This window comes from Macrobrachium nipponense, chromosome 12 (assembly GCF_015104395.2).
Source record: "Macrobrachium nipponense isolate FS-2020 chromosome 12, ASM1510439v2, whole genome shotgun sequence".
NCBI lineage: Eukaryota > Metazoa > Arthropoda > Malacostraca > Decapoda > Palaemonidae > Macrobrachium > Macrobrachium nipponense.
In genome coordinates, this window is record NC_087205.1 from 47,443,100 (window position 1) to 47,460,998 (window position 17,899).

Here is a 17,899-nt window from a genome sequence, read left to right on the forward strand (position 1 = left end):
ATTAGACAATATGATTCAGCTGTTAAAAACAAATTAGCATCCTTCCTGAATGAATCAAACACTACAACCATGACAGTTAACTTAGCTATATCCTTTTTCAGGTCCTTGTTTGAAAAAGGTTTAGCAGCTAGCACTATTACTACTAATAAATCGGCTTTGAAGAAATCTTTCAGTTGGGTTTCCAAATAGACCTAACAGATAAAATTTTCCTTTTTACTTTAAACCGTCTATTCCCAAAGCCTGTGCTAGACTCAGACCTTCTCAAAGGCCTACTGCAGTTTCATGGTTCTTAAATGATGTCCTCAAACTAGCCTCAGATACTGACAACTCGTCTTGCACATTCATGAGCTCCTTAGAAAGACGTTATTTTTGTTAAGCCTGGCTTCAGGAGCCAGAATTTCAGAACTGTCGGCTCTATCCAGAGATGCGGGTCATGTGGAATTTCTCCCCTCAGGAGAAGTTCTACTTTCCCCGGATCGTAGCTTTTTAGCAAAAAATGAGGATCCCCTTGCAAGGTGGGCTCCTTGGAAAGTCATCCCACTTCCGCAAGATCCTTCTCTTTGCCCAGTATCAACTTTAAGAGCCTTTCTATCTCGTACATCCTCTAGATCCTCAGGTTCTCTCTTTATGAGAGATAAAGGTGGCACTTTATCAGTGAAAGGAATCAGACAACAGATCCTTTACTTCATTAAACAAGCCAACCCTGATTCATTTCCAAAAGCACATGACATCAGAGGAGTAGCCACCTCAATTAATTACTTCCAACATATGAACTTTGAGGATCTTAAAAAGTATACTGGATGGAAATCACCGACAGGTCTTTGAACGTCATTACCTGAAGTCCTTGGAATCTTTAAAATTTTCTGCAGTAGCAGCGGGAAACATTGTTTCTCCTGATACTGCACAGTAGTTGTAGTATAGATCCAGGTCTCCTTTCTACCTACCTCGTCCAACATGCCTCACCCTATTGCCATGCTACTCGGGATACTCTAGCCTTAGCTGCTAGAATCATATTGGTGGATTGTCCCTTATTTTTTGGCTAGGGACATCCACGTTATGTACATATAATGTACTTCAGTGTTTCTACCCTTTATTTTTATGCTAGGGTAGAACCACAATGAGTTTGTATATTTTGTAATATCTTAATTAAGTGAATCATTCTATATTGTTCTTGCCATTACACTATTATGTATCACCATGTCTAATATAAGTTAATTTTAAGTACTTTATATTGATTGCTTTCTTTACCATGCCATTGTTTAGGATAAGTTAGCTTCAAGTACTTTTGTTTGTATACTGTAATGTCCCTGATTCACTTATATTATATTACCTTTTTTACTATTGGGTTTCATTTGTCCTTATTCCCATCTTGTCTGTTTCTCTGGTACTATTTCATAGGCCGACACGAGCTGAGCCCAGACAAAAAGGGATTTTGACTTAGGAAAAATCTATTTCTGGGTGATTGGCTCGTGTCGCCCTATGAAACCCACCCTGTTTTCTTTTACCCACCCTACAGGACAAGATGTTCATAGATTAAGGATGACCGCTAGGGGCGCTGCTGTCCGTGGCGTCGGTAGTAGTAGTAGTAGCGGCCGCATCACCCTTTAGTATCAGCTCTCTCTGGTGGGGATTTTATGTTGGAAGGTCTAAATGGTAAATGACTCGTGGTAGTGATCCCACTCGCCTATATTCCCATACCGACACTTCTTTTATAGAGTGAGCGAGTCAGTTTTACTGACATTTTCTTAATTTTATTTTTCTCTGGTAATTTTAGATTAATTTTACCTAGAAATAATGATCTTAAGGATATTTCATAGGGCGACAAAAGCCAATCACCCAGAAATAGATTATTCCTACGTCAAATCCTTATATATATATATTTATATATATATAATATATATATATATATATATATATATATATATATATATATATCTATATATAATCTATATATATATATTATATATATGTAACTCTATTATATATACATGTATTATCTATATATCTAATCTATCTAATATATATCTAATATATCTATATATCTATATTTATATATATATAGTATATATATGTATGTATAGATCTATATATATAATATATATATATATCTATATATATATATAATATATATATATATATATATATATGTAAGATAATAGATATATCTATATATATATATATATATATACTATCGATATAATCTATATATATATAGATATATTAATATAGATAGAAATATCTATATATAGGTAAGGGTTTTGGGAAGTGGGATAATATATATATAATATTATATCATATATATAGATATTTATATATTACCAATTATGTGTTATTTCTATTATATATCATGTATTATATATATAATTATATAAGTAGAATATATATCTAATCATATGATCTAATATATATATAGATATATTAAATTATAATATCTATATATCTATTATATATATATATAATAGTGATAAATATATATATATATAGAATATAGATATATATATATATATATAATATATAATATATTATAAGATTATATATATATATATAATATATAATATATATATAGTATATATTATATATTATAGATATTAATATAGAAGATATATATATAATATATATTATATCTTATATATATATATATTATATTATAAGATAATATATATATATATATATATATAATATATATAATATAAGTTTAATATATATATTATATATATATATATATAATATATATAATAATCTATAATATATATATAATTATAGATATATATGAATATATATAATAGGGTATTAATATAGATATCTATATATGCTCGATAGATAATATCTATTATTATATGTATATATAATTTTACAAATCTATATATAATTAATATAATTTATATATTATATATATTATATATCTATATATTATAATAATATATATATACAGTATACAGTAGTACCTCAGGATACAAAATTAATCCATTCCAAAGCGACCTTCGTAACCTGATTTTTTCGTATCTTGAACTACTTTTTACATGTAAATTGCCTAATTCATTCCAAGTCTTACAAAAACACCACAGTAAATTTTATAATAAAGCTAAATTGACCAATAAACAATAAAATACAACAAATTGGACCATTCAATACCTAACATAACCTTTACTGTACTGTAAATAAAGTGTATTAGTGTACATGGTACAAGAAATACTGTACGTACATGTACGTACATATGTAGTAAAATGTGGAACCTTACCTTTCGAGTGAGGCGATCTCCGAAAGTGGCGACAGAGGAGGAGGACAAGCGGCAGAAAAGATGAACACTTAACTTTACGAAACATTGACAAATGGCAGAAAACATTAACACATAACTTTATGAAAATCTTAAAATGAAATTTCTTTTTTTTTTTGGCTTTTTCTGATTTTTTTTTTTTTTTTTTTTTTTCACAAAATTTCAATTTCTTCACCACTTTCAACTTTCTGTTTTTACGTATCACTTAGATCTTCCTGTTTTCTTACCTCTCCTAAAGGCCTCTTTAAAATAATAACTATCCAAGGAAGATTGCTTCTGCCTGCTTTTCACAATGTTCCTGAAACGACTCAGGCAAACGTCATCGAACTGTGCAAGCATATGACCTGTGTAAGCCTTTTCGGGGTGTCTCTTTTCTACAAATGATTGCACTTAATGAAAAGCAGCTAGAACATCCTTAATTGTTGCTGTTGTCATAGGGTTCTCCTCCTCCTCCTCGCCGCTGCTGGAGAACTCTTCTTGAACGATGTTATGTTGCATGGCCTCCAACTCTTTCAGGTCATCCGTCGTAAGCTCCTCTTGGTGCTCTGATGTCGTCCTCGTCGACGACCAGCCCCATGGACTTGCCGAGTGCAACGATCTTGTTAAGATCTGGTTGTGAAACAGTTTCCAGATCGTCAACTGTTTCTGAATCTGCATTAGCTTCGCCCATGTTGAAGCCCTCAAAGTTTAGGGCGGATACGGTATTAGGCCAGAGTTTCCTCCACGAAAATTTCAAGGTTCTCCTCGAAACCTACTGCCAAGCTTGATCAATGAGTCATATGCGTATCACAACATCGAAATGCTCCTTCCAAAATTGACGTAAGGTGAGGTTTGTGGTATCAGTGATGTCAAAACATCTCTTGAAAAGATATTTTGTATACAGCTTCTTGAAGTTCAATATCACTTGCTGGTCCATGGGCTGGAGGAGAGGGGTGGTGTTAGGCGGAAGATAAAGAAACTTGATGAAAGGATACTCGAGGCCAGAAGGGTGAGCAGGGGCATTGTCCAACAACAGCAGACATTTCAGAGGAAGGCGCTTCTCTTCCAAGAATTTCTTCACTGTCGGGCTGAAACACAGATTTACCCACTCCGTGAACAAAAGTCTCATTACCCAGGCTTTCGCATTAGCCCTCCACATCACCGAAAGCTTCTCCTTTAGCACTTTGCGGGCCTTGAAGGCTCGAGGAGTCTCGGAATGATAGACCAGTAGGGGCTTCACCTTACAATCCCCACTGGCGTTGGAACAAAGTGTGAGCGTAAGCCTGTCTTTCATAGGCTTGTGGCTGAGTAGCTTCTTCTCTTCCTCCGTGATGTACATCCGAGATGGCATTTTTTTTACAAAAAAGGCCAGTCTCGTCACAGTTGAAGACTTGCTGAGAACTGTAGTCTTCCTTGATTGTCATCTTGTCGAACGTCTTAACAAAGGCTTAGGCCACTTTCGTGTCCGAGCTGGCAGCCTCCCCATGCCGCACCACCGAATGGATGCCAGTCCGTTTACGGAATTTATCAAACCACCCCCAAGAAGCCTTGAAGTCTGGGGTTGGCGTCGATGTCCCTTAAAAATATCGCTGGCCTTGTGGCAGAATGCTGTTTCGGTTATCATATCACCAGCGATTTCTTTGTCCTTAATCCATACAAGAAGCAGCCTCTCCATCTCATCATGCACGTGGCTCCTCTTGTTGGACAAAATAGTCACGTCCTTGGAAGGTGTAGCTGCTTTGATGGCTTCCTTCTGCTTAAGGATGGTGCCTATCGTTGACGGATTTCGGCCGTATTCCTTAGCGATCACACTCAACCGCATGCCAGCTTCATACTTTTTAATTATCTCCATCTTTGTCTCCATAGAAAGCATTCTCTACTTTCCGTGAACTTAGCAACATTTTTTTTTGTTCCACAGTTTTTAACCTAACTGCTATAACTAAATTTTTAAAATAAGCACTTAATTTTCAACTTTCGGCAATTCCATGATTTGTGGAGAGCAATCTCAAAGAAAAAATTTTCAAAATAGGGGAGCACAGACTGAATAGACTTACGTCTGTGTTGACCAGAGGAGTAATGGATTCTTGGTCTTTTAACCGGTCCAAAGACAGGATAAAATGCCTTCTTGTCTTTGAGTCCATTATACTCTATCACTTGTCATAGTGTTTATCATTATGCCATAATACCCAGCTAAAAGAGCAGGCTAAAAGATATTTCTTTGATATTAGTCTGATTACCATGGGGCGCTGGCACACTCCATGGAGGGTAAATCCTTTGAGGACTCAACAGCGACTACGCTATACAAAAAAATTAGGGTTAAACCACAAATCACACCTGATCTATCAAGCAAAATTTGGTTCATCTTCCAAAGACCATAAAAATGTAAATTTAAATACACACCATTCCAAGTTCCCCTCTTCCACTATGCATGTATGAAATATGAATGCAATATTGATTTTGCTAATTTTGTCATAAAAAATCTAAAAAGCCATACTCACTTCTCCAACACAAGATCTCAAAGTTGCCCATGCCCAGCCAAGTAAATCCAACAAAGACTGAAATACATCCTGGAATATAATGTTTAGAAGTTCTTTACACATGTTAAATTATTTGCATAAAAAATTAAGAAAATTATTAAAAATCTTATCTTTTCCATGAATATAATCTCTAACAAAACTTCTAGTACTTCAACAGAGGCTTCAATGTTTGCTTCAACCCTACAAGAAAAAAAACAGGGGGTGGGACAGAGACCCAGACATCATTGATGCAATGAAGATAGAATTTTGTTACGGGAAAAGATTTGAGGAACCTACTTAAACAATACTAGTAACTTTAAAAATACCCTTCAACTTATTTGGAACATACAAAACAAATCTAGACAAAACATAATGCCAATACATAACCCCCACCTCTATTTCTTCCCCGTTCTATTTCAAAAGTACACAAAGTTTACAAAAATATGAACCCATGCATGACCTGTTTTCTCCTTTTGCATTGCCCCAGGAACTAAATGTTTAAAAAATTGAGGTCCATGAAATGATGCCACCCAAATACAAATTTCCAAAAGAAATATTTGAAAAAATAATCTTCAGATGGTTGTTAATCAGCTTTTTTACAACTATGGTTAAGAAAAAATGTGTTGACAACAAGAACATGTCTTGCAGAAGAGATTGTGTACTGTATCATCTTTTTTCTAATAGAATATTTCTAATGTTTAAGGTTTAAATCACTCTGAAAACTACTTCAACTTTCTACTTACATTTCTGACTGTCATAAAAAACCCTTTGGAAAGAATTGGGGCTGGTTCTGATGTGTCATGAGTTGGACGAGGAGTTACAGACCCTTCTTGTGATGTTATGCGATACAAAAGTTGTGGAATCTGACCAGCATTTACATCAGTTCCATTGTTTGACTTCTTTGATGACTTGAAGTAAAATATGACTCTGAAATTAACGAGTGAACCCTTTAAGAAGGTAAATATTTGCCACACATTTCACTCTGTTTGTAATGGATTTGGTAAGTTGACAGGATGACTATTTTGATATGATTTCTAAAAAATTCTATGTACATTAATATATGATATTTAACTGCTTGTTTAATGTAGTCAATAAATATCAAAAGATCCATAGGCTTCTGTAAGTACTCAGAAAAATAATGCATAAATTTCTTCACGCAATAACCTTCACATAAATTCTAAATCCCTAAAAATAATTCTGCTTGTAGCAAAATTCAAGAAGAATTCATTGTTTAATTGCAATAAAAAAAAATAACCAGTTCCTTGCAGTGTGCAGCTCTTAAATGACAATGGCCAATAACCCTTGACACTGTCTATTGATTTTCAACCATGGTTATCTGCTGTACAACTAGAGTTGAAGACAAGGATATGAAACACTCAGCTCATTATCCCTATCCATTATCGTGCTGCCAGTGTTTTGGGTGGTCATCATAAGCAAGGTCAAAATATTTTGTGGTGGTCTAGCCTTTTTCCGAAAAGATGCCAACCTACACAGCACCATGGGCTTGCACCCTAAGCTTGGAGCCCAAATCACAGTATAAAACTACCAGGTTGGCCACCTGGTGAACTTCAAGAGGCCTCTGCATAACAAGGTGTTGAAGGCAATGATGATATATAATCCGGTAACCAACATAAATTCTTTTATAATTAAAATTTAAAGATTATCTATTTGAAATGGACACCAGCATCTTAGGAAAACTGACCTTATTTCCAGTCATATAAGATGCACCGGAGTATTATAGTAGATGTACTTATTATTAGACAAGATATATTTAGGGAAAATGAAAATGAAATTTTTATGATAAAGTTTTATAAATATTTACCAAGTAATTATAATTACATAGCTGAATCCCACACCAACAGGAGGTGGGATACTTGGACAAAAAGAATTTGAGAATAGAAAAGTTGCTAGCACTGATACAATGCTACCTGTTTCCTTACCTGGTAAGAGAGCTACTGCAGGTAGATATTGCCTCTAGTTGGTGCTCATCTTAACCTTATGGGGTGTGGTGGTATAGCCATGGATTGTCTCTATGTGAGTGGGAGCTTTGCAGCGAATTAGATTTCTGATGGCTAGCAAAGCACCCATAGTTGCTAGGGTTGCCACCCACTCTGTAAAATACAGATTTGTTCTGTACTGGAGAATGAGCTGTTGCGTTCTGTGTTGAACTAATACAGAATGCCATTTGTTTTGTATATGTCGGTCAGAACATCATTATCTTAAAACTACACAAGCGTATTTTTCTGTCAATTTTGCAGCACTGAAGGAAAAAACTTGATGGTATACATATATATTATTTCTTTGTTTATATGTCTCAGTATGTCATTTAGTTTGAATTTCTATAGACCTGTCACTTCACTGATAACAGACAACTTGAGATGTGATCTTCCAGTCCTCATCAAATATGAAACATGTCTTCCTCACCCTCATGTTAGCTGCACATAGCCACAGAATGCCCCAGAAATAGGACATACTGCAAATTTTCTTGATGGGGCTCAAGGAGCCTCACTGAACATCCCAGCTGAAAGGGCTTGCTCAGTATACCGTAACTTTTTCTCCTTATGCAACATGTTCTGTATTTTTCTGAGCTCAAGGTGGCAACCCTTAAGTTGTCCCTTCCCTGGGTGCTGCACCACAATAAAAGCCACCAGAAAAAAAAATGCTGTCACCTATCCCACAAAATAAAAAAAACCACTACCCATACACTACAACCCTGGTGGGTACTCCAGGTACACAGTACCCCCAGGCTCCCCTAAGACTTGACACCCTAGGGCAAGGCAAAGAAAACAAGGGTAGAAGGGATGCTTCCTACAGTTCGTCCCCCAACACCATGCCAACCAGTGACAACAGACCCAAGGTACTGCAATTCTCAAATACCATTTCCACTTCATGCAGGTAATGAGCCATGAATGTCCACTGACACCTTCAATATGTTGATTGTAGAATAGAAGAGACAAATTATGTTCAAATACTAACAAGGTGGAGACCACGCTGAGTTCGTGAGCTTTAACTTTGAAAGATGTTAAGACATTTTCTCCAATTTAGGAATGTGTTTCAATAAAAAGGCCCCTTTGAAAGAATGGCATGGCATTCTTAAAAAGGGGTCAAGATGGATTTTTAACTGAGAAACATAGGTTACTAACAGGCCCTTGGATTTTTTCAGTCCTATGCAAATAATATCCTAATGCACTCACAGGGTAAAGAGCTCTCTTCCTCCTCTGGGCCCAAAATCAGAATTGAGAGAGAATTATACTGGCATCATTGCTGGCCCAAGATCATCATTAGGTTCTTAATGGTAAAAGAATGAGGCCAGGGCTTGGACGGGACTCATTTTTGACAAAAAAAAAACGAGGGTAAATGAACAGACAGTCCTCTAGAGAATGCAATCCTTTCGTCAATTGCATAATGCTCACTGACCTGCTTAGCAGATGATAGAGCCACAAGAAATAGGGTCTTTCTAGTGAGGCAGAGGCTCAAAACATGGGCCAGAGAACCATTTAAGAACTACATCCAAATTCCAAGAGACAAACTCCCTTCTTTTGCTTGGATGTGTCGCAAGATTTAATGAGGATGGACAGATCTTGGTTTGATGAGAGATCCAAACCTCTGGCAAAAAACGGAGCCCAGCATGGCACTGTAACATCTAATGGTAGAGGAGGACCGTCCTTTAGAGGACCTCAAATAAAGCAGAAAATCTGCTATCTCTGTTACAGACATCTGAGAAGATGGGATGTTAAATCTTCTACAATCCTCGATGAAAGTGTCTGAAGTGAGGCTATTAGAGAAGACTTGGTTGGTTTTTGTGGCATCAGCTTCGGAAAGTCTATCAGAAGTCAGAGGAGATCCTGGAACCACTCCTTCAGAGGCCAAAATGGGGCTACTAACATCATCGCATTTTGGTGGGCGCGAAACTTGCTTAAAACTTCCCTTACTATGGTGAATGGTGGGAATGCATACAGGTCTTTGTTTGTCCAGTCCTGTAGCATGGCATCTGTCACCCATGCCAGAGGTTTTGGGGCTGGCAAACAGAACAACAAATGAAGATGATTCCCTGTCCAGGGTCAGTTTTCTTCACAGTTTCCACAGATTTATGCAAACTAGTGGATCCAGAGTCCATTCTGTGGGGAGGACCTGTTTGTGGCAGCTCAGTTTATCCGCCCAAATATTCAGTTTGCCCTGGATGAACATTGTGACAATTCTGGTCTGCCCAGGGAAGGAGAACTGTCACTGTCTTGTCGAACACTTCCATCACGAAGAATCGCAGTCCTAGATGAACCACCGTCAATTCCTTGATGATGCGCCATTTTCTTTGTTCTAGGAACCATGTCCCATGTTCCTTGTTCCCTAGCAGAGCTCCCCAACCTAGGTCCGACACGTCTGAGTAAAAGTCTAGGTTGGGGCTTAGAGCAAGGAGAGACATCCCGTGCAAAAGTTAGCTTTTAGACTCCCACCATTGCAAGTCCTTCTTGATTTCCTGAGTTAGAGGAAAAATGAAGAGTTTGGATGCACTATCCTGGCCCAGCTGGCTCTCAGGAAAAATTGTAGCACTCTCATGTGGAGTCTTCTCAGAGAGACAAACCGTTCTATGGAAGCCAGCTCATCCATTTGTTGGCTGAGCATGATTGGAGAGAAAGGAAGTCAGCCACTGTCTGCAGGCATGATTCTACTATCTTGGGGGACAGACGGAAGAGCCCAAATATATAAAGTATCTCCTGTGTTGGAGTCAGCTGAGACTTCTCCATGTTGATTAGTATTCCTAATTCTTTGGCTACGAAAAGTGTCTTCCAAAGGTCCTTCATGAACTTCTCCTGCAAAGGAGATTGAAGGAGCTAATCATCCACTGAATAGAGAGATATTGATTCCCATAAGATGGAACCACTTTGCAAGGGGGGGCAAGAACCCAAGAGAACACTTGGTGATCTGTCGGGAGCCTGAAGCACAGGGCTCAAAACTGATAGATTCGGTCATGGAAATCCAACCTGAGGTACTTTCTAGAGTCAGGATGGATGGGGGACGGGAAATTATGCATCCTGCATGCTGATGAACATCATTAAATCATCCTGGTGAATGGATGACAGGTCATTCTGGTTTGTTTCCATCCTGAATTTCATCTTTTGGATGAAGAAATTCAAGGTACTGACGTCTAGGACAGGTCTCCAACCTCCTGATGACTTGGGGAATACAAAAAGACGATTGTAAAATCCCTCTGACCTGACATCTTCGACCACCTCTACTGCCTTCTTCCTGAGGAGGGATGAAACTTCTTCCGAAAGGGCCAAATACCTCTTCCAGCCTGCTGAGTAGGAAGCCAATATGACAGGAGCACTGACAATGGGTGGCTTCTCCCTGAACATGATGGAGTAGTCAACCCTCATGACTTTTCACAATCTATTGCTCCGCTCCCTTTGTACTCCTCTCCCAAAACGTTTGAGGTGACTGGCTCATAACGTCACACAGAGGATACAGTCTTCACTTCTGTGAGGAAGCTTGAAGGAGGACCTCTTAAAAGGACAAGTTGAGAATCAGACATTTGTCCAAGGTCTAAGGCTGGGCCCTTTGCCTGCTGCTACAAAAGAGATGTGATTGAAGAGGAGAGAACAACTTGGCACCGGAGGTGGCCAACTCCTTAGGGCATCTAGGTGACTGGGCCAAGAGGTCCTGTGTGGACTTCTTTAGGCGGTTCGAAGTGATCTCGCTGATGGTGGACTGTGGGAAAAGATGATGGTGGTCTAGGGGTGTGAAGAGCAGAACCAACCTCTGTGAAGAAGAAACAACCTTGGTGGTGCACAAACATCAAAGCTTTCTCTTCTTAAGGACCCCCATAGCAAAGAGAGAGGCCAATTCCTGAGAGCCACCTCTGATTTTATTACAACTCGTTTTGAAATAAGTAGTGTGTTTCAAATCACAAGGCATTGTAGAGCCTAAAGTGAATCGAAATGTACTGACCTAATCGTAGCCTAAGTTCTATACTACTATTAAAAACTCAGATTACTTCACTCATTCTAAATAACATTCAAGACATTACATAGGGTTGAGTACTATATTAATGAGTATATAAATGATATTAACTTACTATTATTATGAATGGTGGACTCGTTATTCCTAATCTGAATTGCCTGAGATCGGCATTAGCATGGTCTGCTCCTCGTTATTCTCATCCAAAGAACATCACAGGAAAATTCTCCCCATCATTAGATATATATATCCTCTAAAGGAATTTCCCTAAATGAATTTTATGATAAAAATTCTTAAGCGGTTTAGGCGCGGAGATCCTGATGACTTCTTGGAGAGCATAGGACAATGTGTCATCCGAATGGCAGCTTAACTATTACTGATTACACAAGTCATTCCCAGTACAAATGCACTGTACAAGGACTGTAACAAGACTGAATTCATGGTCACGGCTGACCAACAATAAACGTTTGACTAACTACCAAACCAACAAACAACTGACGACCGATGCTTAAGTGCTATTAAATGCACACTTGCAAACTAATACATGAAATAACCAAACACAACGCTTTTCCCAACTAAATACAAATATAACTAAACACATATCTTCCTTTTAGACAATATGCCTTTCCACTTTACATAAATGAGAGAAAAATATACAAACTACATCACAACTTACGGTAAAGAGCAATCTCTTTTGACGAAGTTTTGACATGCTACCCTACCAAAAAATTCATATCTACATTATTTACAATACTAGTCCTGTTCTTATCAATGCCTTCCTGGCTTCTGCAGTTATCTCAGCAGTCTTTCTGCTCGGACAGGTGCTTGGCTGAATATATATACTTTTGCAAAATAAATTTCTTTTATCTCCTGCCACAGCTCTAGGGGGTATAACTTAATTACAGGTCTCATGAGCTGGCTATGAGCCATTCTTAGAGTAGCCATTCTTGGAACCTTGTCTTGCCCCATATGTAACTCGACCACTTAGCCCAACTTCCACTTGCTCCTTGGCCCCTATTATGAATGAAGACTACTTTCCCTACCCTGGGACAAGAGCTATGCATTATTCCTACTCAATGGGTCTCTCTTAGTGTTGTTAAATACTTCCTCTTGCAACTTTTCCAAAGGTTGTTGTACAACCTGGACACATACAGGAATCTTTCTCAGTACAGTGGACTCCCTGTATTCGCGTTCTCCGGATTCGCGGACTCACCCATTCATGGATTTTTCTTTGGAACCTATCTAAAAATTATTTTCGGGAGGGCTCGCCCATTCGCAGGGTTCTGTGTGAACATATCTAAAATTATTTGCGGTTTCCCCCACTATTCGTAGATGCAAATTCTTTTGTACAGAAATATTTTGTATTTTCATGTTATTTACTGTATAATATGTGTACATAATATGAAATCATACAGCACTTATTTGTGCTTAATGTTGATTATAGATGATGACGATATTATAGCTGTGCAGCCTGATGAATGATGATTAAGATAGACTGCACAGCACAGTAGAGGAGTTACAGGCCCTCTGATGGCGTCTTGTCACCTTCTTCAGGAGGCACCACCATCTTGAGGTAATTGTACATTTGTACAAACAAGTCAAGATAGGGCTTCACTATTTCATTTATAGTATTGATGAAAGTTGTGGCCCTTTCTTTATTTCTATCCCATTGACTGTTATCTGTACCTCCCTGACATCCCTGTAGAGACCACAAAATTTCTCAAAGGCCTGGTCAGTTGATGGGATAGCATTACTAAAGAGGAAGGAGAGTTTTTTTTCCAAGAATAGCCTCCCCAAGTATTTTGCCCTGCTCATACTCATTCTCAATGCAGGCAGCTGCACTTTCAGTCACACAGTAATGGGCTGCTACTTCTCCATGACTTCAGCCCTCTCTTAACATGAGTATCACATCTATTTTCTCATCAGCACTCATTAACTATAAAGGGCCTCTGAAGCTTAGGCTCTTTGCCAGAAGCCTTAGGCGAAGCAGAACATTTAGAGGCCATTTTAAAGAATAAATCTTAGTCCGTAGTAGTGAATACCGCACTGGCAAAAAATGCACAAACATATTGGGTCAATTGGGTATGCATTATGCACTGTACATTTTATGAAATATTTTAAGATGATTTCTAAAAATGATATGTATGTACATAAAGTGTTTTAGGATGATACTAAAAGTACGCAGACAATATTTAAAATATGTAATACAAGGTAAATATAAAAGAGTATGTATGTTTCTGTCTGCAGCACGCATTGTGTACGTATTTTTCATGCATACGTACTAAGTATATTTTTGTGACTAAATACATTTTTTATGATGAAAAAAAGATTTATTAATTTTCAAATATTACATTTCTGTAATACTTTAAAGTAAACAGCAAAATTTCAGTAACAATTGGGTTTTCTTAAAAGATGCTTCACCCACCTAAAGTCTGTTTCCCTACATCTGGAAGTTGCATCTGCCGACAAAGAGGCGGCTACGAAATATTCCGAGGCCTTCAACAAAATAATCCAGGAGAAAGGATACTGCCCAGAACAGGTGTTCAATGTGGACAAAACTGGCCTGTTCCGGAAGAAGATGCCATCCTGGATGTGCCTTATGAAGGATGAAGCGAAAGCCTCCGGATTCAAGACACAAAAGGACAGGTTGACCCTCCGGATGTGCGGGAATGCGGCTGGCTTTATGCTGAAACCAGGCCTCATTTACAAGGCTGCAAATCCCAAGGCACTAAAGAATAAGAACAAGGCATTACTGCCTGTCTTCTGGATGCATAATCACAAGGCCTGGATCACCAAAGTCCTTAAGGAGTACTGGTTCCACAAGAGCTTCATTCCTCAAGTTATGCAATCATAATGGACAATGCTGGTGGCCACCCTCTCCATCTTTACTACAAGGGAGTCCAGCTCGAGTTCCTCCCTCCCAACACCACCTCTCTCCTCCAGCCTATGGATCAGGGCGTCATCTGAGCCTTCAAGGTACTCTACACCGGGAGCTCCCTCCAGCACCTTGTTGATGCAATGAACCGTGACAGCGAATTTACGCTGAGAGCCTACTGGCATAAATTCACGATTGCCACGTGTCTGTCTGTCATTGACCGGTTGCTGAAGGACAAAGAAGGAGACCCTGAATGCCTGCTGGAGTAAGTTGCAGTTGGACTGTGCCCATAATCATACAAGCTTTTCTCCTCAAGAAATCCAGCATTCGGCCATTACTGAGGTAGTCCATTTGGTGAAAATCCTTGGTGGTGAGGGCTTTGACGATATCACCGAGGATGAAGTCAGCAACCTCATTGATGCCCACCCTGACCCCCTGACAGACCAGGACTTGGAAGAGCTGACGAAGTCTGCCAGCGAGGAGGAAGACACTCCAGGTTCAGGAGAGGAACAGGGGCAGGAGGAGGAGAGCGGCCTAACTTTGGAATGCCTGTCCCAAGTTAAAAGAATGATAAACAACCTCCAGGAATTTGTTGCAACATGGGAGCCCAATAATCAAGCCCTCACCACTATGAAGAAGCAACAGCAGCAGCTGCCAATCATATGTTCATCACACAAACAAAGAAGGACCTTCCAAAGCCTCCTGAATCGCCTGAAGTAGTTCTTCCCTAATTGCCTGCGTCAATGCTTCCCAAAGCACCTCCTGAAGGTGAAGAGGCACCCTCAGAGGAGATCTAACACCTCCACTTAGCTGTGAAGCATTTTTGAATGCAATTTCTAAATCTTTTTAGATAATGAGCAGCAATACAAAAATCGCCCTTCCACTGTGCCACATTAATTCTGTCCTCAAGAGACAAATTCATCAAAAATACTAAAACAAATAGCAACTGCTCATACACTATGAATATTTACCTTCAATAAAGGTAAGAGATCTGGATTTAGTTTTTCATGCGTTAGTCTTATTAAATGCTTAACAAAAAAGATATCATATTCATAGATAATGGAGTGTTAGATTTACGATTAACTCTAACCCTAACAGGCTTTAATCTATCGAAGTAAATCCTAATTGCTCTAACAGGACAGAGTAAAGCCTCTCCTCCATTCTCCACCAAAAAGGTTAAACTTGGAATCCTTACCATTCTTGGTAGTAGTTTAGCCCTGACATCATTCTTAACCCAGAACAAAGGCACAAATGATAAAATAGCATCTCCTTTACAAAAGCCTAGCTTATTGGGGAATGCTTGTAATTCGCTTACTCTTTTTGTTGTCATTAACTACTAAAAAGAGTCTTCATGGTCAGAAACTTCAAAGAAACAGATTCCAAAGGCTCAAATGGATCTGCAGATAAAAATTTTAAAACAACATTCAAGTTCAATGAAAGAGATTGTTACTGAACTCTGGAGACTTCAAACTCAAACAACCGCAACAGCTCCTTAAGGTTTGGATCATTAGAGATACTCAATTGCCAATGGCACAGAAATGAGGAAAACAAGGATCTATATCCTCAAACAGCAGCTATGGTAACTATTATACGTAATCCATACTTCCAAGTCAGCTACATCAGGTTACACATGTCACTATCACTCTCTCCAGAAAAGGATAACATAAGCAGGGAAATGTGTGTGCTAAACTCTACCTAATAAATCCTTCTGAGAATGCATCATATTGGTGCTATTAGGTGGTTGAGAGAGGTGGCAAAGGGCACAAACATTTGCCCTGAGCCTTGTCTTGGTCGAAGTCAGCAGAGAGGACCAACTGAGACAGGGGAGTCTAGAAAGTGGTCTACAGACAGACAAAGGCTTCAACACCTCTCTCATGGGAGAAACTGAAAAATGTTCATCACTATAGGGGAAGTATGATCTGAAGTATGATCTTCACCCATTAACATATATGGTCAAATGTCTAATTTACAAATTTACAAAAGAAGAATACCCAAAATTACCTAAAAACTTTTCTCATATTATAAAGGAAGCATAAGAAGGGAGAGCACAGGGAATGAGAGAAGAAACAACCCATCAGGCAATGAAGGAGTAATTGGACAAGCAACACCCGAAGTTGAAGGAAATTATTGAATACGCTTATGTAATCTATCAGTCTTATGCCTCTTCTGACACGTCACAAAACTATTAATCCTCTCATCAGACCCACCCTTACTTTTTCAGAACAAGAAGTAAAAGCACACTTGTTATCCTCACAGGTAAACTAACATAACATAGTATGACCATCATGCACAACCAAAGCATCGGGCTTATACAAAACTCATTTCTATAGAGTCTAATGTTTCTAGCTTTGCTTGCTGTAAATGACATAGAAGAAAAAACCCAATACCGTACAGGATAAAATCAGCCAGAAATTGTCAATATAATGACCATCAATTCATACTATATGCACAAGGACACAACATGAAGAATTCTGACAAAAACAAACTTTCCAAAAGCACCTGGTGGGAACAGGTGACTTCAAAGACAGTCCTAGTGGGTCAGCCGAGTATTATTATTTTGTTTATTGTGAATGCCAATTGTACCTAACAGAGCAGATAAGTCAACTTTAACAATAGGTAAAATTCACCACAAATAAAATTACTAAATGAATATATGTATATTAATACTATATAATACCATAGAAAGATTCAAGCCAACTAACAACTTTACTTTCTAGACTCGTAAGCCAGCTCAAATAAATCTGTTCTAAACCAGGGATGCATATTAGAGAGAGAGAGAGAAAAAAGGAAGCAGTTGGGCCAGCAAGTGAAAAAAAAAGTGGAATAACAAAAGTAAAATAAAGCAAAAGCCTCAAAGACAGAAGGGATATTGCAAAGAGCTTTTAATACTGTACTGCCAAGAGTGAACCACTCTAAGCCTAATGAGTGCTGTAAGGGTACCCTCTTACGGGCAAAATTAATATAAACCATATTAGAAAAACTTACTGATCTTCAGTTGTAACCATGCTTTGACCAGATGAACCACAGTCACTACTCGGTCCACTTACTCGTGCCCACGCCACGTACCACTTGTTAGCCTGTGAAATAATTACATTTTAGTTCCTTCTTGTCTGTGTGACCAATGTAACTGACTGATCCATTCAAAGAATATTCAGTTTCCATACACCTTTTAATTTCATGGAAAGCTGTAAGCTACAGTTAAAAGATATTCATGTCTGTATACATTAAAAATCCTTTCCAGATTTCTTCAAGTACCTACCATGACTATAATTCTTGGAAAGGCTCTGTACTTTTATTATC

At 38.2% G+C, this 17,899-nt stretch overlaps 1 protein-coding gene across 11 annotated transcripts in view; it reads right to left on the reverse strand.

Annotated features, from left to right (window-relative positions):
- Nucleotides 1-17,899, reverse strand: part of LOC135224515 (E3 ubiquitin-protein ligase MYCBP2-like) — a 1,655,355-nt gene that overhangs the window by 790,557 nt on the left and 846,899 nt on the right. For all 11 annotated transcript variants that reach the window (XM_064263565.1, XM_064263560.1, XM_064263570.1 and 8 more), the window contains 3 exons: nt 17,585-17,676; nt 6,513-6,696; nt 5,752-5,820 (listed from right to left, as the gene is read on the reverse strand). In XM_064263565.1, the coding sequence (XP_064119635.1) occupies nt 5,752-5,820; nt 6,513-6,696; nt 17,585-17,676 (345 nt within the window). The remainder of the gene's footprint in view (nt 1-5,751; nt 5,821-6,512; nt 6,697-17,584; nt 17,677-17,899) is intronic.